General features: G+C 40.4%; 1 protein-coding gene across 2 annotated transcripts in view; it reads right to left on the reverse strand.

Annotated features, from left to right (window-relative positions):
- SERPINE2 (serpin family E member 2) overlaps positions 1-26,623 on the reverse strand; it is a 39,457-nt gene that overhangs the window by 9,663 nt on the left and 3,171 nt on the right. For both annotated transcript variants that reach the window (XM_050964093.1, XM_050964094.1), the window contains exons 2-4: positions 8,370-8,645; positions 3,468-3,695; positions 2,368-2,565 (exon numbers count right to left, since the gene is read on the reverse strand). In XM_050964093.1, coding sequence (XP_050820050.1) covers positions 2,368-2,565; positions 3,468-3,695; positions 8,370-8,625 — 682 coding nt within the window. In that variant the 5' untranslated portion in view covers positions 8,626-8,645. The remainder of the gene's footprint in view (positions 1-2,367; positions 2,566-3,467; positions 3,696-8,369; positions 8,646-26,623) is intronic.

Below are 26,623 nucleotides of genomic sequence, written 5' to 3' on the forward strand. Positions count from 1 at the left end.
CCGAAGTCGGCACACGAGCTGATTTTCAGTGGCACTCACACTGCCTGGGTCCTGGCCACCAGTCCAGGACGCTCTGCATTTTAATTTAATTTTAAATGAAGCTTCTTAAAACATTTTAAAAACCTTATTTACTTTACATACAACAGTAGTTTAATTATATATTATAGACTTATAGAAAGAGACCTTCTAAAAACTTTAAAATGTATTACTGGCATGCGTAACCTTAAATTAGAGTGAATTTATGAAGATTCAGCACACCACTTCTGAAAGCTGCCGACCCCTGGAGGAGATGACCTCTTGAGGCCCCTTCCAACCCTGATATTCTATGATTAAACCAGACTTAAAGAAGTGTCTCAGATGAGAAGAGCCAATCTAGCTGCACAGACCACAAGGTGCCAGAGACTGAGATTTGGGACAGAGTCACTACACAGCAGCAAAATCTCATTACACTTCCCACTCTGCATCAAAATCCACATCTGCCAGCCCAAACTGATGAGGGATTTCTGTACCAGAAGATTAACCTCGTTTGCAGAGCCCTGCAGCCTTAAGACTGTTTGCCTGAAACCAGCTCATTACAGAGAGGGTAGAAGGGAGCCGTTAGCTTACCTCTTTACCCCAGCTCGCCTCCTTTTCCAGCTCAGCTTACCTCCTTACCCAGCTCACCTCCTTTTCCAGCTCAACTAAAGAAAATTTTCTGTGTCTGAGTCCTTTACATTAGGCTTACAGTTCTCAAACTAGTGATCTGCAGACAGCCTGATGATTACGTTTCCAGGTTCCCTCATTCACATGGCTAAATTACATTTAAAAACAGCACCACACACTTACTTTCCCATACTACATTTCCGTGCAAACAGTTGCTGTGGTTGCCATAGGATGCTGTGATCTTCAGAGCTACAAATGGGAGTGTAGGTATCTACAAGATGTTTTTGCTCTAACATGCTTCTTACACTACTAAGAAATCCGAGACTCTTTGCATTCATCTATATTAAGATACCTAACCTGAAATAGGAGTTTCAATTCTGCAACAGGAATCTTAATACTTTCCATCTAAAGGCCTTGAAAATAATGGCGTTGGTTCCAATCACTGTTATGACAATGTAATAAAAGAGTTACTCCCTACTTACACCAGCTTCAGACCCTATGAATTTTAGGGCAATGTAAGAATGGTAAGCAAGACCTGACCATGACGTATGGTCCTTTTCTGAAGTATAGATCCTACATATTTCACTCCGCGATTTTCATTCACATCCCTGAAGTTTTATCTGTCTAAAGCATTTAATTTTTGCTTTAATGTGTAAAGATTTTCAGGACATGGCCAAGGTACAAAATAGTTTAATATTTTTTAAGCCAGAGAGTGATTGATTTGTAAGCTCCTATGTTGGCTAAACTAGCACATTTTTAACACTGATCACTTAATTAATGTTTGCCCTCTTGGCTAGCTGGTTGTACATTTCTTTACCAGTAACATTTTTTCAGATTTATTTCTAAATTTATTCCTTGTAATAGTGTTTAGTGCATATGAAAGCAAGTTACAAATAGCACTTGTCTAATCTTAGAACATGGGCAGAAAACGTGCACACACTTCTATAAAAATGCTCCCAATGCACTGTGAGCCTGATCAGCAAAACCCGTTTCAGTACTGGAATTCTTGAGTAGAGGCTGCCAGTCATGTGGGCTTCTGTTCTGGTTTTGTGACAGGCACAAATAGAAATTAGGCTGAACTCAGTGAACTCCTTTTTACTTGCAATTCAATTTAGAATTTAAATGCTGGCCTCCAGAGGTAAGCAAATAGTACACTAACCCTGAGCTACTCTGTCCCTTGGTTTAATGGTTATTTTCTGCAAAACTGTTTCTATCTGTCTACCACTACAGAATCTAAAGTGAATTTAAGCATGCTTTGTGTACACTTCTTATGGCCTGCAAGAAAGAAAGAACTCTGTATTTTAATTTTTATTTGCTGATTTTTAAAGCATATTCCTTCTCACAATATATGGCTAAAATACAATATAAAAACCAGGTAATTCTAAGTTTTTCTACTTTAGATAGGTTTTTGATTAAGGACAGGACACATTTTATTTCTTATTTATTTGGCCAAAGGTTTTGAACAGGAGCATCTAAAACAATGCACCTAAATAAAAGTCACCTATTTCCAGTGGTTTTGACTATTCACAGTTCTCAATGTTTCATCAAGATTAGATAGGAGTTTGAAAAGTTTTCCCACTTAACCAACACAAGTATCTACTCAAACAGGAATGCTACGTATCCCCTCCCAAAACACACACATTAACCTTCTTTGCCTACATTTTGAAAGGAGTACAGGTGCAGAAAGTTGTGTTTCATTTACAAGAAACTAGCTCCTGAGCTTACCACAGCGGAACAGAGACAACTGGGCCAGCATAGGTACTTGGTAAGTCTTCCCATCAGATCCATTAAATGTTCGTTTCTTTGTATTTTCAGGTTGAAAACGTGATTTCCATAAACCCTTGAAATACACCGCATTTACCAGCACAAGCCTGGTCAAAGCACCATCAATAATGTCTGGAGATAAGAGATTATCAATCATACCTGAAAATAAAATAAAAAAGGAAGGGGGGAAACTGAGCATTTTCTGTTGTAATGTAAGCCAGCTGGTCATGACGAAACAGAGCCCATTTACTCTGTAATTCACTAGGTAACATTCATTCTGAATTGGAGCAAAGATGGCTGCTAACACCAGCCTGAAGAATTCTGGCTCTGCTCATTTCAGAGTCCGCTGACATCAGTGGAGTCATTTTACTGAGAACAGTAGCAGCTGTATTAGGGCCTTAGTCTTCACTAGTGAGGGAACACTCTAGCACCCACCTAAGAGCTGTGCTCAGGCAAGGCCTTATTTAGCACATTTGGGGTGTTTACTAAACTAAACAATTAAGGCTGAATCAGCCACAGCCTGGAAATGAAAAGTTAAAAGGAAAAATCTCCAGCACTTGTTGACATCCATGCATTGCCATCACCACAATCAATGACACACTGCAAGCATCCCCAGGATGTCACTTTCATCTCCCAACAGATACCAAGATGCGATATAAGCTAATTATGCTGTGATGCAAAACCTGAACTCTGGCCTCAGCAATATGTGGATAAAAGTTTGAATAGTGGGAGTGTTTGGTTTTGCAGGTTTTTTTTGTTTATGAAAATAACATCACTGGAATTAGCTTCATGGAAGTGACTCTTAAAGGACAATAGATACCATGCATCTTCAAGTAGTTAAACAAGGTGCACCCAAGTTTAAAAAAAATTATATTATTATATATATATATACACACACACACACACACACACACACACACACACACACACACAATAAATTAAGATGAGATGATTCAGTGTCTTCCCACCATTTTTTAAAAACTTTTTACCCCTCTCTCAACTTTAGTGTCTATAAAATAAGTGTTTAACACAGTTACACAAAAAAATTCAACAATACCTACCCCTTGTTTCATTTTTCACCCACTGGTTAATGGAACTGCATGCTGCATTTTGGTCCTCAAAATCCACAGTCTTGACACTGCACTGAAACACCTCTTTGTTTCTTGTAACAAAAGGCACTTCCATTTTAAAGCCACTCTTTGCAAACACTGCATTAGCAACTGTCACAATGTCTTTATTCTTCTTCGAGACTATGGCCTTGTTTATCTTCTTTAATACTTTACCAACTCCTAGTTAGAAATAACAGCAAATTTTATTTAGAAAGGAAAATGAAAGAAGTTTTCAAGGAGTTAACTTGTATTAGTAATTACTGACATCCAAACACACACACACACACACACACTCTAACGTGATGGGATTAAGAAAGAATACTAATGCCACTGACAGACACTCTTCAACACTCATCTGAGCAACAGGATCTCTGACTCATCTGAAGGACACTACTCTACAGTGAAGAATTTGGCTCTTTGTCTAATCCTTGTACTGTACATCTAAGTCCTGGTGTAGTATATATCAATCAATAACTTTCTGGTATGGACAATAGTTAAAATGTTTATTCTAGAATAGGTACAAACAACAACAAACAAATCTAGATTAGTGTAATTGATGACAGTTTGAGAGCTACAACATAAATTAGCTGCAATATCTTGACCTAATGTTGACATGTTTACAGCACTGCAACTTAACACAATACTACAATGTTATTTTGTGGGTGAGAGTCCTCATCTTCCCAGCAGCTACAACTGAATAAGGATATTCATTCTGGCCACTCAGAGCAGAAGGACCATAAGCACAGGAATAAGGGTAGTTCTCAAGAGGCAGAAGTCATGGGGGAAGGAGGGACTAAGACCATAAACTGAAAAACTAAGGTTGTCAATTTTGATCCCTCCATTCCATTCAGTAAGAAATAGGGTGGGATATAAAAAACGTTTTCTGGAAACTGTGCACTAACCAAAAGAGAGACACCTTTGGAAAGTTTTTGGAACAAACTAAAATTAAATCTGAAGACTAGGATACATTAGTAAGGAAATTCAGTATTAGACTCCAGCCTCTAAAAGGAAGTAGAGTATTTATCCAAGGGTATCAACTATTAATAGGTTGCAATATACTCCATGAAAGTCTCTAGTATATGAAAGAGTGGTCTTCAAGAAAGGTGTTATGACTGGTAAGTGTAGCCATGCCCTTAGAGCAGCACAGGAAAACTACTACATTTGTCACACCTCAGTTCTCCCTGTCATTAATGCTTCTAAACAAGACAAGAGAAGGGGGGAAAAAAAGCAAAAGATTCAAAAATGACCATTTCAGCTCCATATAGGATAAGTCCTCAATAGTTGGGCCTGCTGGTTATATTACTGTGAATCTTTTAGTAAGATAGATCACATGATGTCCGTGTGTTCACAGTCTTCAATATTATGGGCATATCCTTTTGGTAAGCATACCATAATGGATGTTTTCACACTAGTCTGTGGCCCACTAGCCATCCACTGAACATTTGCTGGTGGCTGCTCACGTGGTACTGTCTCTCCTCCTTGCTTCCAGCTGTTAAATTGCATTAAAGGATACCTAAAAATGCTTTAAATATTTCACTAGAGTTACTTTCCAAGTAAGCAACTTTTGTAGCTGTCACAGGGTTATTAGGCCATCAACAAGAGAATAGGAGGTACATGCAAACATTAAAAATAGGTGGCGGTCCATGAGAAACTTTATATTAAGATATGGATCACTACAGAAATGTTTGAGAACCTGTCTCTCGTGTCTAGGATTGTTAGACTGACTAGTTCTAATAAATTCAGTTAGTTTCAGTGCTTCAAAATTCTTGCAGACAGCGATGTTTAGAAAACTCAAAATGCTTTTAAATTCAAGATTACCACATAAAAGGATTTGAATCTTCAACATATGGATATTTTACTATGCAACAATAAATAAATTTAGCTATACCCTAAACAGAAAACTGCACAGCAAAGCAATTAAGGATGGGACAGTGTGTTACAGGAAACAATAACATCGCTCATTCTTTATACGTCTGAAAATGTACTCACCTTTTGGAAGGTTTCACATTTCATAAACCCAGTTCCTTTAAGATTCTGTAAGTGCCAGCATTCTGTGCTGTTGTTAAGCCTCACTAGCATACTAAGAAGCAGCAAGTAGTCTCACCCTACTCTCTAGAGGAAAGGCACTGGTAGAGGATTAATAGGGATTCATGCCAATGTCAGGAACAGAGACTGAAAGAAAGGGGTTTTTGAATAGAAAAAAGGCCCAGGAGAGGCTAGAGAGTCTGGGATCTTGACAGAAGAAACAGAAGCAAAGCCAAAAAAGCATCAAAAGATCCAAAAGAGAGCCCTCCAACTAAGTGGGCTCAGAGGCCTATAAGAAACTAAATATAAAAATATTTTATTGCCCAATAATTTCTGAAATCTTGAATTAAAGGCTGTTTTAGTACAACAGGAATAGAGGCATTAAAATCTACCCATACTGTGCTGGCACTGGACCTCAGCTTTGTGCTGCAGAGATAATCTGTAAAGCTAAGAGGACTGTTTAGTCTCATTCATTTCTTGGCCCCTCAGCTGAAACTCAACAAAGGTCTGTATCCTGGGATAGTCTCAAAACGTATGAGCCAGTGTGGTTCTAGGAGACCCAAATCTCCAGCAGAAATATATTTTGGCAAGGCCACACACTGTAACCTACACAGGGACCAGTATGAACAACAACAACAACCACCACCACCACCACCACCACCACCACCAGTTAATTACCATTTGTAACTCTTGTTCTTCAAGATGTGTTGCTCATGTCCATTCCATTCTAGGTGTGCGAGAGCCCACAGTTGTCAGACTTTTGCCTTAGCAGTATCCGTAGGGTCAGCTGTGGCGCCCCCTTGAGTGCTGTGCTCATGCATAGGTATATTAGGCACTGACGACCCTACACCCTCTCAGTTCCTTCTTGCCAGAAACTCTAACAGAGGGGTTGGAGGGCAGGTAATGGAATGGACACGAGTAACACATCTCGAAGAACAACAGTTACGAAAGATACCCTTTTTTTCTTTGAGTGCTTGCTCATGTCCATTCCATTCTAGGTGGCTCAAAAGCAGTATCTACAGAGGTGAGCTCGGAGTTCACGGTTTCATGTCTTGCAGTACTGCCCTACCGAAGCCAGCATCATCCCAGGCCTGCTGGGTATTTGCATAGTGGGAAGTAAACGTATGGACAGATGACCAGGTGGCCACCCTGCAGATGTTCTGGATAGGCACCTGGGCCAGAAAAGCTGCCAAAGAGGCCTGCGCCTCGGTCAAATGGGCGGTGACAGTCACCTGGGGCAGCACCTTCACTTGATCATAGCAGAAGCAAATGCAGGCGGTGATCCAAGAAGAAATTATTTGGGCAGACAGAGGATGTCCTTTCATCCTGTCAGCCACTGTGATGAACAACTGTGTAGACTTACGGAATGGCTTGGTCCTGTTGATGTAGAAGGCTAGAGCCCTCCTAACGTCCAAGGCATGTAGTCTATGTTCCTCCTCTGACTTATGCGGCTTTGAAAAGACGACTGGTAAGTAAATGTCCTGGCTTGAATGAAACAGATCACCTTGGGCAGAATACCCAGGTGTGGTCTCAACTGGATTTGTCCTTGTAGAAGGCCATATAGGGTGGTTCCGAGGAGAGCACCTGAATCTCTAAGACTCGGTGGGCTGAATTCACTGTGACCAGCAATACAACCTTTCAGGACAGGAGAAGAGGAGAACAGGAAGCCAAAGGCTCAAAAGGAGGACCCGTGAGCTGCGACAGCACCAGATTCAAGCCCCATAGAGGAACAGGATCCTTGACATGCAGGTAGAGGTACTCAAGGCCCTTGAGGAATCTGTCCATCTGGCAGATCCTCTAGGATTTACCAGTCGATTGCGATCGACCAGTTGGTGACACACTGAGGTACAGATTAGGTAGAACAAAGATCTATGAAGAACTGCTCTTGAGAATGGCAAGACGAGGCACTCCAACCTCACGGGCAGTAAGAAGGTACTAAGAGGTCATAGGGTTGACAGCGCCTAATATACCGATGCATGGGCACGACACTCAAGGGGGCACCACAGCTGGCCCTATGGATACTGCTAAGGCAAAAGTCTCCGACAACTGTGCTTGCGGGCGCGCACAAACCTAGAATGGAATCAACATGAGCAAGCACTCGAAGAAATAATTTTCTGCCATATCAGTCTTAATAGTAGATCAAGAGTAGAGTTTTAAAAAGGTCTGCCCACTGGCAAGGGGTCAATAATACACATCAATCTTAGTTCCAGTCATGGTACAGGCAATCTAAATTCGGGAGAATCTTTTGGGTCAGGAAGTCATAACAAGCTACAGATGTTCAGGTGAACCTAGAGAGCTCTCTACACATCACCAGTTCTGGAGTCTCTGGTGCTCCCAAGCACATCAGGATCAAACATGTCTTTCAAGAGATGCTTAAGCTGCAAGTAATGCCATATAGCTGGACCAAGTAGATTGTATTGTTGTTGGAGGGGTGCTTGGAATGGCAGAAACTGATTTTCTGAGATCGAGAGACCCAAATTATCCCTATACCTTTCTACACCCTCCACATAAATAGTTTATAGGTCACCCCAAAACATGGCACCAATGTCACCGAGAAGGGATGGAATTTGAATTTTCTAGCTAAACTGGGTCCATGTTTATCTGGTAGCCTATACTGTAGAGGACATTTTATGAGGTATGGCCTTCTCTTAGTGCTAACCATACTTTGCATCACAAGCCAGTTTAGGTAAACAATGTAGCACAATTTGAAGAACCTCCCATTAAAATATATTGTCCTTCCAGCCTTAAAAGTTTATGCAGGTTTTTTATAAAGTGATTCATAATAACAATATTATAATTAATAATAATCAACAACAGATAAAAACTGACCATTTACGCTGTATCTCATCACAGTTGTCAGCTGCTTCTTTGTCTTGCCATCAGCACCCAGCTGAAGTATTCCCAGTACAGATGCAATCCCATGTGGAGAAACCACAATATTCTCCTGAGGTCTAGCTCTGACTATCTGATTGAAAACTTGGATTCCAATGTCAGAGCCTAGTTCCTCAAGAGATAAAGGATTGAACTGGGACCACACAGATGTTAAAGTCACGGTGGTGAAAAGGAGAAGGAAGTGCCAGTTCATGATTTCTAAACAAAAATGACCTAAAGGAGACAAAAAAAAAAGTTAAAGACCACTTTCATGAGCATAAAAATTCTCTGCTACGCTTACATGTTAACATTAGCTAAATGCAATGTAGTTGTAGCTGGCTGTCTCTAACATTAGCTAAAGTCAGACATATGTAGTGGATGTTTTGTGAAAACTTCACATAGCTTTGCCAATAAGCCTCAAAGCTCAAGTTCAGCACCCCTACCATTCCCTCCAGAAGCAGAAAGAATGACAATTGTGCTGAGTTATATGGTTATTTTATGTCATTCATATAAACACAGACTTTCAGTGCAATTCTGGCAATGTCCCAAATCAGCATTGTATTGAAATTTGTATAGTCATTTACATTAGGGCAAAAGGATTACAAAGTAGAGTTTTACACCCACAAGGTCAGAATGGTAAGTTTGCACCTATCTTGCATGAGTATAAATGATCACACAAGGTGCAAAGCAACAACGGAAAGTGTACTTGAACTCTGCTAGAATCTTGGAAATAAAAAACCAGAAATATTGTATTTGTCAAGGCTATATCATAGTTCAAGGGACATAATTCAATCATGGTTTGCTCCTGTACTGTAGACAGAACCAAGGCACAATTTAAATGCACCCAAGAATAGTCATGACCCAACCTAGTCCCCCAGCACAATTGTATTTGTAGTGTAGATGTATCCAGAGAGAACTTCATGGGTCTGGGTTTATTAAGTTATCGAGATGAGGAATTCAGATTCAATATATACTGTATGCATGCATGGTACAGTCCTTAGTTTGGAGAGGAGATAGCTTTTTTTATTTTAGGATTTGGAAAACTGTTTGCCTATGTTCGTTTTAAACTTCTTGCTTATCAATCCAAAGTGGTGGCCCTTTAAGGTTAAAACTTTTAACTTTTTTTTTGAAAATTTTTATAACCATTCTTAAAAAAGGATTGATGTATAAGCAACTATTAGTTTGCAAAACGATGAGTTAGAGCTCTCTGAGCATACTGCAGACTAAACTGGATTTGAACAGTAGCAATTGACAGAGTTTTTAAGGGAAACTACAGAGGTAACTGAGATCCTATCTATCCACATCACAATACAACCATGTTAGTTACAACACAGTTGATAGCAATAATCAAGTACAGTTTTGCTTGACACGTACAGATAAGATTTTTCTCCCCTTGTCCTCCTCCTCTGAGAGCCATGATATAGGCTAGAGCTGAACCAATTATAGGAAAAGTTATCCAATCAATCAGATGAACTAGAAGCTGAATTTCAATCCAACATGTTGACTATTAGTTTTGTTTAGGAACATTCTTACTAGTAGGGTTTATTGGTACTAATATATTTGTAAACAAACCTAAGTGTCAAATTTTGTTTCGGCTAGATGAAGTAGTAAGAGACTTCCTTTTCAAAGATTGTCCAGTGCAAGGAGGAGGAGTGGTGGCGAAGGTGTTGTTTCTTTGAGTTAAGTCACTATGGCCTGCCATTTGTAGGCAAGCCAGGTTGTGACAATGAAACTATGCTGGTAATGCCCATGTTAAGGTTGCCTCCTGGCCTATGTGGATCTTTTTGACTGTGCTGAATAGGCATATGACAAAAAACAGCAACTCAGTAAATGCACTTGGTAGATAGGTGAAACAGTGATGTAAATGGAACAAGATCAAGTGTCTGAAAAATACATTGTCACTGAACAGTATTGCCAAAACCTTTAACCAAAGTTTTTGCATTAACACATTTAAACAATATTAACAAGACATCAGATTTTACCTTTTGCAGGACTACGCAAAAACTTTAAATCAGAGACAATTAAATAAACCAGTTAAGGATATTGCTGCAATCTGCATGGCTTGGGACTGTGCATGTAAATGCCAATATGCAATTACTCTCAAACTGGATCCAAGAACTAATTATACAACAGGTAATTTTATTTATCTAACAATTATGTGCCAGGCAAGGCCTGACTCATGGGGCTTGGTAAAGAAAGAATTAAAAATATTCTAAAAATTCCCTAATCCTGTCAGCCTAATTCCTCCCAGCTCCACAAACTGTCCTGAGCCTCTCTGAGAGAAGCAAGAAACCAGGATGGGTGTAATGAAAGCCCTGTTTTCTGCATTCATCCTATCAGGGAACAGAAACAATACCAAGTGACAAAAATGACTAGTCTCGGCAGATATGGCACAAGTACAGTTCACATCTATATGCTAAAATATGTGCATATATACTAATCAATTAGAAATGGACAACTATGGAAAAAAGAATTAGCTTGTGAACGGAAAAATCTAGCTCATCAGATAAACTGTTATAAATAGCTCACACAGGTCTAAGATGATGCCAACATTTTTCTTCCATAGTATTTAAGCATGAATGTAGCAATATAGCAGCTTGCAGCAAATACAGAAGAGAGACCTTAATATTGATTTTCCATGTTCTCAGAGTCAAGTCAGGTCTGAGTTCTGCTTCTGTGATTCAGTGAACAATTTACAGTCTCTCTCATGTAAACTCCCCCAGATGTAACACCATCCCAGCCTAACCTCCCTTGTTAAGACAGAGAAAAATGCACTAAAATGGTAAAGGGCTGGGCTTAGCAGGTGTCTACTGACTAAGTGAAAGCTCTGCAAAGTAATGAGCATGTGAAAAACAAATTTGTCCCCTGCCCTATTCCCCCACCAGTGCCCCAGGTCTAGGGAGGGATATGGGTCTGGTCCAGTTCGGTCTTGGGAAGGATTTGGGTTTGGTTCAGTTTGGACTTGTGAGGGATGTGGCTCTGGTCCAGTTTGTAGGATTCAAACTGGGGAGGAATGCGGGACAGATCCAGTTTGGTCTGGGGAGGGATGTGGGTCTGGTCCAGTTCAGGGGATTCAGTCTGGGGAGGGATGTGGGTCAGGTCAGCATAGTCTTTTAGGGGCACACTTGGTCTTGATCCTAGTCTCTGTGCTAAAAGTCTCAACCAAGAGACAATTAAAATGCCATAAGCTAGTGATTTTATGAGGGGTGCATCTGTCCATGGGAATGCTACAGAGAACATCTTTATGTTAATGCCTTACTGAATACCAGCATTTAGAATGATCAATGGCATGTAGATTTACTTAATTAGTCCAGACAAATTCAAAGTACCACCCACATTTAACTCAAGTTGGAAGTTAAGGTACTGTACATTTAAAAATTACCTGTAAGAGCAACAATGTGGTATGTACGCTCTTCAGCTGGTTAAAAAGATACAGGACATACTCCTTTGAGTTTTCACATCCCAATTCAATACCACACTTGTTCTGTGTGTTCATTCTCTCTCTCACTCACATTAAATGTCAATGTTAATTTCTATACCAATATATTTCCTTTCCCCCACTACACACTTGGACACAAGAGTTCAAAGGAATTGCAATGTTTTGGAGACACCAATCTATCTCAATCTCCTGAGAACATGTCAAATTCACTCATCCTCATACAGTGGACAGCATAAATTCAGATCTCTCCAGTCCCCAAATATTTCTTAACTTAGTTCTCTTTAGTTTAGTCAGTTTCCCTATTCAGAAAGTGCTAAAATGGCCAAGAATCAAGAAAAGCGTAAGACAGGGTAGCCAAGAGGCAGACCGCAAGCAAAATCCGCACCAGCAGACACTTTTGAACGGACCCCAAAAATCATATTTAACTTATCATTGTTATTTTTATTATTATTTTCTCTGGAGTCTGGACCTTGACTATATCTTGCCCAAGAAATTTGGACCTTGACAAAAAAATAATTGACTACCCCTGTGTGACGTTATTGATATAAACTGGGACCATATAGAACATGGGTTGCAACCAAGGTCCTGTAGTGTCACCAGATCTTATGTAAAGGGGGTCATATAAGGTGTCTAAGACCAAGTTATGAGTTACTGATTATGATTATGCTGTCTCTATTTCTGTATCACTTTGTAGTTGAAGTTATGAATATTGGCTGTATACTGTCTATATTTCGAACTTGTGCTGTGTTACTGGGAGAGATCCCAGACAAGTGGGTGTTAGCTCTGCTTAGCCTGCTTGATGGCCCATTCAGGACCATCAGCTACACAACTGACCCATTGAGAGGAGGCAGATATGCCTTGTGACTCAGCAAAGTATGCAGGGACTTGCCCATGTGACTCCAAACTCCATTTTGCTGTAATTTTCTACAGTAAGAACAAAGAAGTGTTCTTATACCTGGAAGTCCCTATATAAGGCTGGTGCCTCATCTCCATCTTGTCTTCAATCCTGCTACCTACCTCTGGAGGGACTTTGCTATAAACTGAAGCTCTGAACAAAGGACTGAATGACCCATCCCAGCTGGGGATGTTCCAGAGACTTGATCTGAACCTGCAGTTTATTCCATCACTGCTACAAGCCTGAACTAAGAACTTTGCCATTACTGTATGTAATTGATTCCATTTAACCAACTCTAGCTCTCATTTCTACCTTTTTCCCTTTATGAATAACACTTTAGATTTTAGATTCTAAAGGATTGGCAACAGCGTGATTTGTGGATAAGATCTGATGTGTATATTGACCCGGGTCTGGGGCTTGGTCCTTTGGGATCGAGAGAACCTTTTTCTTTTACTGGGGTGTTGGTTTCATAACCATTCATCCCCAGGACGGTGGCTGACACTGGGAAACTGGAGTGTCTAAGGAAATTGCTTGTGTGACTTGTGGTTAGCCAGTGGGGTGAAACCAAAGTCATTTTTGTCTGGCTGGTTTGGTTTGCCTTAGAGGTGGAAAAACCCCAGCCTTGGGCTGTGACTGCCCTGTTTGAGCAATTGGTCCTGAATTGGCACTCTCAGTTGGGTCCTGCCAGAACCGCATCATCACATCCTGCTATAAGAGCAAGGCCAACAATAGGCTCTTCTGATGGCAGGACATTCTAGGCCAGTTGAGTCTCTCATGCCAGCCCTTTGAAGAGTCACATGATGAGTCTGAGGCCGTAAACCGCCCACACAGCAGCAAGGAACAAGTCTGCCAGCCAAGTATTTTTGGACCAGGTAGGCAACAGAAATGCACAAGCAAATTAGGGCTCCCTTATTTCTTCCTTTTTATTAGTCAATGCCTTTATTGCAGCTACAGATCATCTGGACACAGGTAAACAGTGGACAACAAACATAATAAATCAATTGTATTAAGATGAAATAAACCCACAGTTAAAATCTGCCATTTTAAGCTAAATATATCCTCCTGAAAGAATCATAAAGTGCAACTATTAGAGTGGTCAGATCACTGGAGAATGACTTTTCTATCCTAATGTATCCTTGCCATGATGTAGTAATTTATAACATAAGGGGAAACAATTCCAACTCTCCATTTAAATCCATATGAACTACTGGCAGGATGACCGGATCCTTCCAAGAAGAGCTATAGAGTTGAAGCCTATGGGAATTTTGCTTGAATAAAGATTACATGATCAGGCCCAAAAACAAATTCTTTAGGGAATCCGAAGCTGCTTATTTCTAATCAGAGTGCCAATCATTCCACTACCTTACAATTTAAATTCTCATGACAGTTATACTACAAACTTTTGCCAGGATACCAGATATTTTATTTCAAGTTAGTATTTTTACAAAGCTCGAATGCCTGAAGCTAAAGACAGAAGTTTTACTTTTGCTGCTAACCCTCTGTCCAGTCCTGCAGGAGAAATGCTCAACAAAACTTGTAAATCTTGGTTGAGACTGGCTGTGCTGCACAGAACAACTGTTCCTTCAAAGCATTAAGACCAGAATCTAGTTGCATAGTGATGCAAGGCAGAGTAGGATGAATCCATCAGGAATATGTTGCCACGACTGCTAGTAGCAGTTATATCCAGTAGGCAAGCTCTTCTTCATGCTAGTTAAAGGCTGTTCACAACTCTTCAATTGCCTAAAATTCTCAGGCTCTTATCTCATCTCCTTGCCCACTCAAGTTGCCAGCCTCATGCACCGTTAGCCTCCTTCTTTTAGTCCTCTCTTTCTATTCCGTCTCTAGGCATGCCATCTACCACCATGGTTCATCAGCTCTACGCATTCACAATTCTTTTCTTGCACAATGCTCACCAAATGTGGGCAAATCTAACCAAACCCTCAAAGGTATAAGACAACATTTATCCTTCTTTGGGGCTTTCCAGTGTCCTCTCAAAGTTATTTCCTCCCTTTTGTCTTTTAGGTATTCAGTATTCTGGGACAGGGAATGAGAAAATAAGGGCTCCGTATGCCACCCAAGGAATTATTGTTGCCTAACAAATTGTTGCTTAACAAATGACAATCACTAGCTTTTCAGATTTGCCTGATTTGAAAAAAATGGCTGAGTCAGGTGCAGTAGATTTATCTTGCTGCATCTCTTAAATTACACTGTTTGCTACTCAGTAGCTGGAAGATTTAGTATGTGTAAAATGTTGCTAAGAAAAGCTGATTGCTAGTTTTTAGAATGTTTTAAAATAGTTATGGCACTTATTACTATATTAATCTTAACAGGGATAATAGCTTGCTGGCTGCATAAATTGGTTTAGTACATGCAGATCAATATATATTCTTTGAACAATTTGGAAAGCTAAAGAATTTCTGCCTCAGACTTTTTATTGTGCAGCAAACCACATGATATACTACGTAGTAACTAAGAACAGTATTGTACTATCGTATGCTAGGAGGCACAGTTATGGATCAGGATCCCAGTGCTAGGCGTTGTATAAAGAAAAAGAAGATGGCCCTTACCCCAACATTACCTGCTGCATGGGGGAGTTGTGAGGATAAATACATTAAAAGATTGTGAGACTCCCATTATAGAGTAATAGCAGCCATGTAAGTACCCAGGAGGGGTTAAAATGGTGTGTTTATTTAAAAAAATGAAAACAAAGTGGAACAAATCTTCTGAGAGGATGGTTTAGCCAGTTTGGGATTACATCGCAGTCTTGAGTCGAAAAACTCTGTTATACGTGAAAGGAAGAGGATACAATTTCAATACTCAGTAGGATTTGGGGGTTTATTCAACACATCTGTCTTCCTTCTTCCCCCCCTCAAAAAGCAAGAGACTATTTAAAACACTGGATGGGGGTCAGTTGGAGAAAGCACCATTTCACTGAACATCAAATATGAAATTTTTGTGGCAAATCTGCAACTGGTTTGGAGTTGTCATAGCTCAATTAATTTAAACGGAGCTATGAAAATTTATACCAGCTGAGGCTCTGCCCATTATATACTAGGAAACATGTAATTGTCCAATTTTTGACCCAACAGATTTGGAAATGTAAATTATATTTAAAATATACAGAGAAATTAAAGTGCATTTCCTAATGAACCACACTGTACCAAACATATTAGGTGTATTTCCAAGATTCTATACCTTAGGGTTCTGAGATACTTTCTGTTCTTGTTATAGAAAACTTGGATTCTAGTGTCATCTCTGTCACTGGCTTCCCATTGTGATGTCACTTAAGCTCTATACTAAATTTCCTAATTTATAAAATGGAAAAGCTTTCCTACTCCCAAGAGTAAATTAATGTACGATGTAAATTAATTGTACAATGAACTAAGATCCTTGTCTGGAAGATGCTGTAAGTACAAAATAGTATTGCAGTGAAAGAAGCCCAAACTCAGTAACAGTCAAAGGTATGGCAGATATAAAGGAGGATTCTGTAAGAGATAGACAGCCATCATTTCTCTGGCTGAAGGCAGGGCAAGTTACACAAGATTTAGTATGATCGGCTGACTTGATATCTAGTTCTTTTAAAAAATTTAATATTGTGTTTGAAACAGTGCTACCTTTGCATAGTTGCATAAAGCTATTTGTGTTGTTGCATTTCTAGAGTGACCTTGCAAGTTGTATTCCATCACTAAATAGTGACAACACAACTCTTGCATATTCTGTGAAGATAAGCAAAAGAATGTTGGTTAGTCAGGATCTAATGCACAAGCAGATCTGACAGTAGCTTTGTACAAACTCATCTGTGTCTGAGACCTATGATAAACAGGACAAATGATTTGCAGCTACAATACGGCATGCCCTTTCAAGTCTCTTGATCATGAGAAGCTGCTGTACATACAGGTATGTCAAGAAGGGTGTTCTGACCATTTTTTCAGTTTCACTTGTTACAGCAGATCTTCCAAAGTGAAAGGTGACTTGCACCTATACAACTTTATGATCATACCACTCAACATACAAAACTCTAACTGGTGGATTTTTAGAGCCCTTATCTGAGAGTTGAGAACATAATTCATCTTTGTTTGGGATGTAATCCAGGATTCAAATATTTATCTTCATAGATGAAAGGCTAGCAGATTAGTGTTCTGTAAAAAACTTTCTGTAATATTGAATTGACAGACAATTCAAATATCAAATTCTGCTCTCAGTAACACCAGAGTAAATGCAGACTAACTTCATTGCTAGCAGGACTTTTACACTCAGAGTAGCCTCAAACATTAGACTCTAGTGGGATGATGGCAGCAACTGAACTATGTGTCATCTTCACTAATACAATCAACTCCACCAGCACAACTGTATGGGATTTACAACTGTCTCAAACATTGCTGGCATGATGTGCACAGGTATTAACTAAATAACTTCTAGAGCAGTGGTTCCCAAACTTGTTCTGCCGCTTGTGTGGGGAAAGCCCCTGGCGGGCTGGGCTGGTTTGTTTACCTGCCGTGTCTGCAGGTTCAGCCTGCGCCGCTTCCAGCGGCTCCCATTGGCCTGGAGCAGTGAACCATGGCCACTAGGAGCCACGATCAGCCGACTCTGCAGTCACGGCAGGTAAATAAACTGGCCCAGTTCGCCAGGGGCTTTCCCTGCACAAGCAGCGAACAAGTTTGGGAACCACTGTTCTAGACAGCTGTGCTTTAAGATGACATGCCAAGGAAAACAAAAAAAATTGTGCTTGTGCTCTTTGTTTATGATGTACAAAGACAGCCTGAAATATTCCCTTAAACCTCCATTAGAAATATGAAGGACCAGGAAGTCAAATCTAGTCCTTCCTGGTTTTGATGAAACTACTCAGATGTGCGATGTTGCTTATGAGCCCTTATTTGAATAAACACACTCATAGACCCATAGATCTTAAGGTAAAAAAGAACCAATATAATCATCAGTCTGACCACCTTCACATTGCAGGCCATAGAACACACCCACTGCTGAAATAGACCAACCTCTGGCTGAGTTACTCAAGTTCGCAAATCATGATTTAAAGACTTCAAGTTACAGAAAATTCACCATTTACACTAGTTTAATCATGCACATGCTACATGCTACAGAGGAAGACTAAATACCCCCGGGATCTTAGCCAATCTGACCTGGAGGGAAAATTCCATCCTGATCCCCAAAATGGTGATTGGTTAGACTCTGAGCATGTGGGCAAGACCTACCAGGCAAATATCTGGAAAAGAATTCTCTGTAGTAACTCAGAGCCCTCCCCATCTAGTGTCCAGTCTCCAGCAATTAGGGATTGCTGAAAAGATTAGGGAAAGACACCTCTGTTTATAAATGTTTCCAAGATATTTAAAACAGCCCCATTTTAATCAATCTGGCTATTTTGTATGTGATCACTGATGACTTAATCCTACCAGTTTTCCATAGCCTCTAGGAAAGGCAAGACTGAATCTCCAGTGTAAACAAAAACCTCACATCTTGCAAGACTTCATATGCATCACAATAAACCAGAGGCAAAAGTCTTCTCTCACCTCCCCTCACTTTTCTGCAGATCCCCTTTAATTAGGCCAAAAAAAGGTGTTACTTGGTTCAAAATCCAGCCAGAACTGAAGACCCCCATTTCAACTCTCTACACCACCTAAAGAAGACTAAGTAAATTAGGATGTCTGGCTAACCTACCCCAGAAGCGACCACGTGAATGCTCACTAGGAAATACTTGTGATTTAATGAAAAATTATCACTTTAAATCTAACTATATTTTGACTCTTACCAGGTTACAGTCATGGTAGTGACCAGGCATAGGCCAGGATCAAAAAAATCTGGCAACCACACCATTCCCTGACTGACAGTGATCACAAAAATAATAAATTGTGTTATTTTCCATCTTTTCCTCTTAATCTCTAGGACTTGGCGGGGGGGGAGGGGCAGGAAATCTCACAAAGTTCATGTTAAGTGTCACAGCCAGTGATGAAGATTTTGGGGATAATCTTATCTAACCTCTTTACCACATTCCACACTCACATTGAGGTGGGTGGGTGGAGAAGAGATTCTGTTAGCAAAGGAGAAATTCACAACTATCCAGTCTGTTGCCTTTGATGGGATTTCAAGAAGATGCTGATGCTGAGAGCAAGTGGGGCCAGGTTGAGGTTTCAGTCTTGATGATACATGAGGCTTGGCTTGGTCTACACTAAAGAATTAGGACAACATAAGGCAGCTTATGTGGACCTAATTATGTCAGTATCTAGACCAGTGCTTCTCAAAGCCAGTCCGCTGCTTGTGCAGGGAAAGCCTCTGTTGGTCCAGGCCGGTGTTTACCTGCTGCATCCACAGGTTCAGCCGATTGCAGCTCCCACTGGCTGTGGTTCACTGCTCCAGGACAATGGGGCTGCGGGAAGGGCACCCAGCACATCCCTCAGCCCACGCCGCTTCCCACAGCCCCCACTGGCCTGGGGGTGGTGAAGCCAGTGGGAGCCGCAATTGGCCAAACCTGCGGACTTGGCAGTTAAACAAACCAGGCCAGACCGCCAAGGGCTTTCTCTGCACAAGCAGTGAACCAGCTTTGAGAAGCACTGATCTAGACTACAGCCTTGCTCCCACCAATGTAAGTGCCCTACAACACCGACATAGTAACACCACCTCCATGAGAGGCATAGGGCTTATGTTGGTGTAGTTAGGGAGACACAGTATCAGTGTACATATTGAGTCCCTGACATCGGCAGTTGGCTGGAGCCCTGAAGTTGACAAGAAAGTCAGCTCCACAGGTGGGCTGCTGCCAGGTCTCCGCTCCAAGCCGAGCTGCTACCCAGGCTTCCAGCTGAGGCTAACACCTGAGCTCTGCACTGGAAGCCCTGCTGCACACCAGGGTCCTGGCTCCCCACCAGGAGCACAGCTACTGACGGGACTCCAGGCCTGGATCTCCCCACCTGAGGTGCAGTTGAGCTCCCGACAGAGAGCTGCGAGCCCTGGCTCTCAGCCCCCCACACTGCTCCCATCAGACAGTGGAAGTGCTCCTGATGAGGACGTGCACCACTGACAGAAGTAGGATAATGTGGACATCAGCCACCACAGTAATTACTGAGGTGGCTGTAAGTCAGCCTAAAAAAGGTTTACTTAAGATTGTTGTGTAGACCTGCCCTTACGCTATATTAAAACGAAACAAAACCAACAAAGACAAAATGAGGAGTGAGGATTCCTCCAGTAAGAACTAAGAAATACTAGTATCTTTCTTTCCTAAGACTGCTGGTTGACTTAGTAATATTGTGAAGATCCTTGCAGTTAAATATGCTAGGATTTTTTTTTTAAATAAAAAGCTTAATTTAACTGGCGCTTGTAACATTTAGACCATTCACAAGTTATAATACAAGCATAAATGGCTTCTAGTAACTATATACTGCTGCATGCCAACATGTTAAATCATCCTGTGACTAGTTTTTAGAGAATGTGCATTCAGAAACAAGTGTTGTTGTAGCCATGTTGGTCCCCAGATATTAGCATGATAAGGTGGATGAGGTAATATCTTTTATTGGACCCTCACGTGTATCTCACCAACAGAAGCTGGTCCAGTGAAAGGTATTACCTCACCCACCTTGTCTCATGTAGAAACAAGTTATTTCTAACCTGTATTATGAACAGCCAAAAAAAAGGCACATTTTAAAAAGTGGAAACATTTTTGGAAGCTACCCTTTCTGGTTACATGCAAACTTTCCTTAATAAGGATCCCTCTAGACACAGACTACACACATGCATCCGAAGACATGGGTATTCACCCACGAAAGCTCATGCTCCAATATGTCTGTTAGTCTATAAGGTGCCACAAGACTCTTTGCTGCTTTTACAGACTATACATAGTGATCACCACATGGGGGGGTGGGCAATTCTTGTTTTTTTTTTTTTTTTAAAAAAAACACAGAATATTCACTAGATCAGGTTTATAAATGAACGTGGTCATATAAGGTTAACTTTGAAATCATGATTTGATTATCTTGACTGCATGCCACTCCTTTTGGACAGTTTATTTTCACTCCAAAGTACCACAATATTCAGTTGTGACTAATCTGCTTTTCAAGTGATAAAAAATAAGACATCCAATAATGGGGCTGTCTCCACCAACCCTGTTACTGAAATTCTACATAGTCTTGCAAAAAAATCAGCATAAAAATGTATTAACCCAGGTACAATTAAACTCACTCAAACTTCCCAGTGATAAAAACTGAGGATACCTTACTCGCTCAGGAAAATAAAAAGTAAAATAACTTGCCACAAGCAAGTTGGTTTTGGTGGTTAGTTTATTATTGCGAGCAGGAAGATTATTAAATGTACCAAAAAAAATCCATTCTTGGGAAATCACTACTGTAATTTCTAGGTAGAAGACACAAGGTTAAGAATGCACTGAATTTTTTCTTAAGATCCTCTCTCTTCTCCATTCCTCAATTCAGATACTACTGGAGATTCCACCTAACTTATCCCTGAGGGATTACAGCAGGCCATTCTTTATTACAGGGATGTAAAAGGTTTTGCAAAAAGGTGGGCCTTGCACCAGGCTCCGGGTCAGGCTTACAACCACTACAATGGAATTCTTTAGGAAAGCGCCCTCTGCTAAGAATGCTCTGCCCTCTCTTCCCCATCAGATGGAATTTTTCAGTGGGTCACAACACTGCTTTAATGGGATCATTAGGGCTGGCATTACATTTACTGGGGCCCGGGGCCAAAGTCTAAGCCCAACTGCCCTGGGTGGCAGGGCTCAGGCTTCAGGCCCCCTGTCCTGGGTGGAAGCCCTGGGACTTCAGTTTTGGCCTCCCCGCCTGAGCTAGTGGGGTTTGGGAGGGCTCAGGCTTCGATTCCCTCCTCCTGAGGTTGTGTAGTAATTTTTTTTTTTTTGTCAGAAGGGGGGCCCAGTGCAGTGAAGTTTAAATACTCCAGTAGTTCTCAAAGCAAGGGAGTCAAGTCTATCCACAATAAAATAGGGAACCCCCAGAATGGGCACAGAATTCATGTGATGAACTCTTGGAAGAAAAAAACAAAAACAAAAAAACCACACTCTTGCTCAGAAAGTACCATTATTCAAATTGAAGTTTCCACATATTTGTCTTCATCCCCAATTAGATTAAAATGCAGTAATCTAATCTGGCAATAGTAAAAAGCATGACCATAGTGGCTAAATCCTCCTCTGACTAGTTAAATCTCTCATGGCACCATTGTGTATAAACAGGAAAAGCAACAAGACCAGTCAGACCCCCAAACTGTATACTTCCCTCAGGGCACAAGGTTGATGTTCCTTCTAGTTCCTCAAAGCAGGAGTTCAAGTCTGAGGCAGCTATTTTGCTCTGGTTCTAAAACCCTTGAGACATATGAACTAAACTGGTTAGAGAAAGGCAAATTGTTTTCATCCTAGGTGATTTCCTCCCCTCCACTAACAGAGAAGCTGGGCCACAGCCCTGATTGTGGCTGCCGAAAAGAAAAGACAAGCTATTTGCACTGTGTAGTAGATCCAACCATTATTGTATTATATAAAGGACCAATCAGTATTGTTTACCCAGTTGTGCCAAGGACTGCACAAACACCCAGGAACACATGGTGTCTGAAAAGCTAGGCTCCTCCAGTATATTGGTGGCATGGGAATACACGATATCTCAACTGCTCTAAGCAGTCAAAAATTAATGAGAGCAGGAGATGGGTATAAGTCTTGTGAGACTTCACTCAAAGTCTTCTGGCAACGAACTACTCATCACAACGTTATAAATGGTCTGTAAGAAATAATCAAAACCAACTTTGAGCTGAACTGTCAACTTTGAGCTGTCATGCATGCAATCAGCAACACTATATGGCCAACTGTATCAAAGGCTTCTAAAAGTCCTGAAGTATAAGCATGAAAGTTTGTCTTGTCAAGGTTCTTAATCCATATCAGATGCATCAATGCGGTGTCCTAGACCTTCCACTGTAGGTACTTGCAAGCATAACAAAAACAAGACTTTTATTTAGGAGTGTTTTCTATGTACACTAAGAGACTTTTTATATCTCTGCTTTGTAAAGTAAAAATCTGCTTTGCTATTATGTGAAAATATCATCTGAAATATCCATAATTGAAGAACAGGGCAGGACAGGCATGCATTGACACAGAAAGCTAGCACAGCACTTATTAGGACATTACTGCCTTGGTTACAAGGCTGCCAACTTCATTCACAACAAAAAGCACACTTCTTTCTTTATACTACACCGCAACCCATGTAGTACAAATTAATTCTTTCAAGAATGATTAAGGTTACCCAATATTTCCCACTGTAAGGCCCCCGTTTTCAGTTGCTTATAAACTTCGCCAACTTTAATAGTTGGAGTGGAAATTTTCCATCCGGAATCCGCCTGAGGCTGATTTATTTATTATTAATTATTATTATTATTTTCAGCCACTTCCAAGAATGACGCTTAGCAAAAATACATTGTTTTGCCCATGTTATTATTTTTTTAAAAAAATTGAGACTCTCTTTTAAATGCTCTGGCGCTCCCATGCTTGATAGCAGGGGCTCGTCATATCTTCAGGGCCAAAAATTTCAAGTTCCTACTCCCCCTGTAGAAAAAAAATAATGTGATCAGGTCATTAAAAATTGTGTCATAATGCATATGAATTTGGAAGCATATGCATGGGCAATCTTACTTATGGCATTTCTTAATTTTTGAGTTCTTGATTTTGAAATTATGGAGTTCTGTTAACAGTTATTGTGTGTGTAATATGTAATTAGAGGGATAAACATTACTAGATATAATTTGCACAAAAAATGAAGAAACCAGAATATACAAACTAAGATTAGAAGATTTCCCGTATTTGTCCAGCAAGATATTTTCAACATATCTAAAGAATATACTATATAGTCTTTATTACATATGAAGCATTTTAGTACTGTGGATTAGTATTCGGTACAGTAATCCATTTTTATACAAAATACTTAATTTGAGGTTATGAAAATTTACCTATATATACACACACCAGCACATACATACACACTAGAGATGAATTCATGTGGCAAATATATTTTATATTGAATCCACATGTGGATATAGTTAAATATCCCAATCCGGAAAACATCTGTGTATCTTAATTTATTAAAATTCAACAGACTCCTCACGTGCGTTTTCAGGTCTGAGTCCTAATATACAAATCTTGGCAATAATTTTAGTGTGTAATCTACACAGACTGTTCAAGAACCCAGGAGATTTACAGCTTTACCTTCTCCACCCACCTCCTCCCAAAAAAACACATTTCAGTTAGCCTTTCAACAGATCTTGGTGTGTAATCAAGTTAGTAGTAGATTTTTTAAATTTTTGTAACAATTTCAACCGGTAGAGGGTGTGCTTGAACATGCAAGGGAACCTGAATATATCCAGCTAGGTTTCACACACTGAAAACATTCCTGATATTTCCATAAGATAAGTCTCAAAGTTATTTCTGTAATAAGATTCTCTCCTCATCTTGTAATGTTAGAGCTTTCAATAAACAAATACATAAAAAGGGTTTACTCTTCCATGCTACATTCCACCTTGAAGCCAAAAGAAAAAAATATTCTACATTTTGCTTGTTAGTTTAGAATTGGTTTATGGTCAATATAGGCTGTCTAATCTACATTCTTTTTAAAGTAGGTATCTTGGCAATATCTGCTATGAAGTTATTTCAAATTAAAGTTATGACTGTTTGGGGCAAAGGATGTCTAATGCAATGCAAAAAACAGCAACCCTTTAAAGACTACTTACAGAGATGATTAATCTGTTCTATCCTTTTCTTTTCCAGGATATGCGACCTTTGATATTGAATTCTACTATTAGTTTAGTATACCAAGATAACAGAAAATTCTTTGATGGTTGCCTTCGGTTTTCCCCCAATGAATAATAAAGGGGCCTATGTTATGCATGTTTGTGATTAAGCAATCAAAACTGTCTAGACAACCCTAAATAAGATTCCCAAAAAGAAAAAGCCTCCACTGGGACTCTCTTTTTTATCAAATTGCTGTATACTATTTTATCAGTGTTAAAAAAACTGGATGGCTCATGGAACCGTTAAGATACTGAGACCCTTTCACCTCTAGTTACACAAGTTCAAATCTAACCCAAGCCAGCCCCCGATCGCAGACCTCTGTATATGTTGTTGTAGCCATGTTGGTCCCAAGATATCAGAGACACAAGATAGGTGGAAATATCTTCACTGGACTGTTCAGAAGTTGGTCCAATAAAAGATATTACCTCATGCACCTTGTCTCTTGCTAGGCAAGACATCCAAGTCATCAAAAAACAACTGAATCTGGTTCATATTTATTTTATCGTTGGCCAGTTTACAGACTTATCAAATAAATTACTTTTCCACATTCTAGTTGGTGTCTGCATTATGTTTGACTGTATGTTCTACATGGCTCCCCCTCTCCACAAATATACATACCAGATGTAAAGCATGATATACCTGTTCTACAACAGTTACTGAACTGCTGATCATGACCAAATCTCAGGACTTTAGGTGTATACTAAAACCTTTGTAGATTGTTGAAACATTACCTGTTTTACCTGTTGTCACTGACAAACAGTAGGAACAGCAATATTTCTGCATATACCTCTACCTGAGATTAACTGTTATTTTGAAGCCTTATGTAATTATCTTTTGTTGTACTGACATGAATTTATCTTATCACCTAGCTGCGATATATGGTGTAACATACAAGCAGCCACCCGTACCGATTACTATAATCTCCACCAGTCTGAGTGAGAAAAGTCATATTTTTATAGTTCTGGAATACCTTAGTAATGGATGCAACAGAAAAAAACAAGAGAGATTAGGGGGACAGGGCAGCTTTTGTAACATCTTAAAATGGCAGTTTTAACCTGTCCATTGTACAGATCTTAACTGTTCTTATTATTAGCAGGTGCTCATTTTACACCCAAGTTCACTTATGTACTGAACACCTGCTTTCCCTATTTCTCACTATCTTGCCATCAGAAATGCTAAATCTTAGAACTTGCAAATTTTATACACACAGGAATTCATTTATTTAATCATCCTGATCTCCAGTTTGGGCTGTTCCTCATTTTCTGTGTCTTCAAAGTATATTTGGTAGTTCTACAGATACGCAGCTGTCTTTTGATCACCAGGATATGCACCAGATTCTCCCATTCCTCAGATCACACACAGTGTTGCTATATACATCTGCTTACTGCTCGTGCATAGTCACTACAAAAAATTCACAGGAAATCTTTTTGGAGGGGTCAGAGGAATATTCATAAGAACATTCTTTCTTTGCTATCAACCTACTTTCTCCAAGATTACAAGGGGAATTAATTGCTTGGATTTATTTTTGAAGAGCAGCCCAGGAATACAAAGTCTGTTTAAGGGGAAACAGAACAGTAGGACAATAAACATATGATACGAGATTACATCTTTGGGCCTCAAGTTTGAAAGTGGCTCATTTTAATAAGATAAGAATCTCATCTCAAATTATTTCCAAAACCATGTCAGAGATGCCATTAGGCCAGGGCCGCCCAGAGGATTCAGGGGGCCTGGGGTCTTCGGCAGCAGGGAGCCCCCGCTGCCAAACGGCCACCAAAGACCCGGCACTTCGGCGGCAGGTCCTGCGGCGGAAGGACCCCCTGCTGCCGAATTGCCACCAGAGACCCGGGGCGGAAGGACTCTCCCCTCCCCCCCGCTGTAGGTCTTCGAGACACTTCGGAGGCGGATCCCAGAGCAGAAGGACCCCCCCGCCGCTGAAGACCCAGAGCGGAAGAAGCTCCGGGGGCCTGGGCCCCGCAAAAACTTTCTGGGGCTCCCAAAGCGAGTGAAGAACCCTGCTCCAGGGGCCCCAAAAAAACTCTTGTGGGGGGTCCTGCAGGGCCTGGGGCAAATTGCCCCACCCCTTT

Source organism: Gopherus flavomarginatus, chromosome 8, assembly GCF_025201925.1.
Source record: "Gopherus flavomarginatus isolate rGopFla2 chromosome 8, rGopFla2.mat.asm, whole genome shotgun sequence".
Classification (NCBI taxonomy): Eukaryota; Metazoa; Chordata; order Testudines; family Testudinidae; genus Gopherus; species Gopherus flavomarginatus.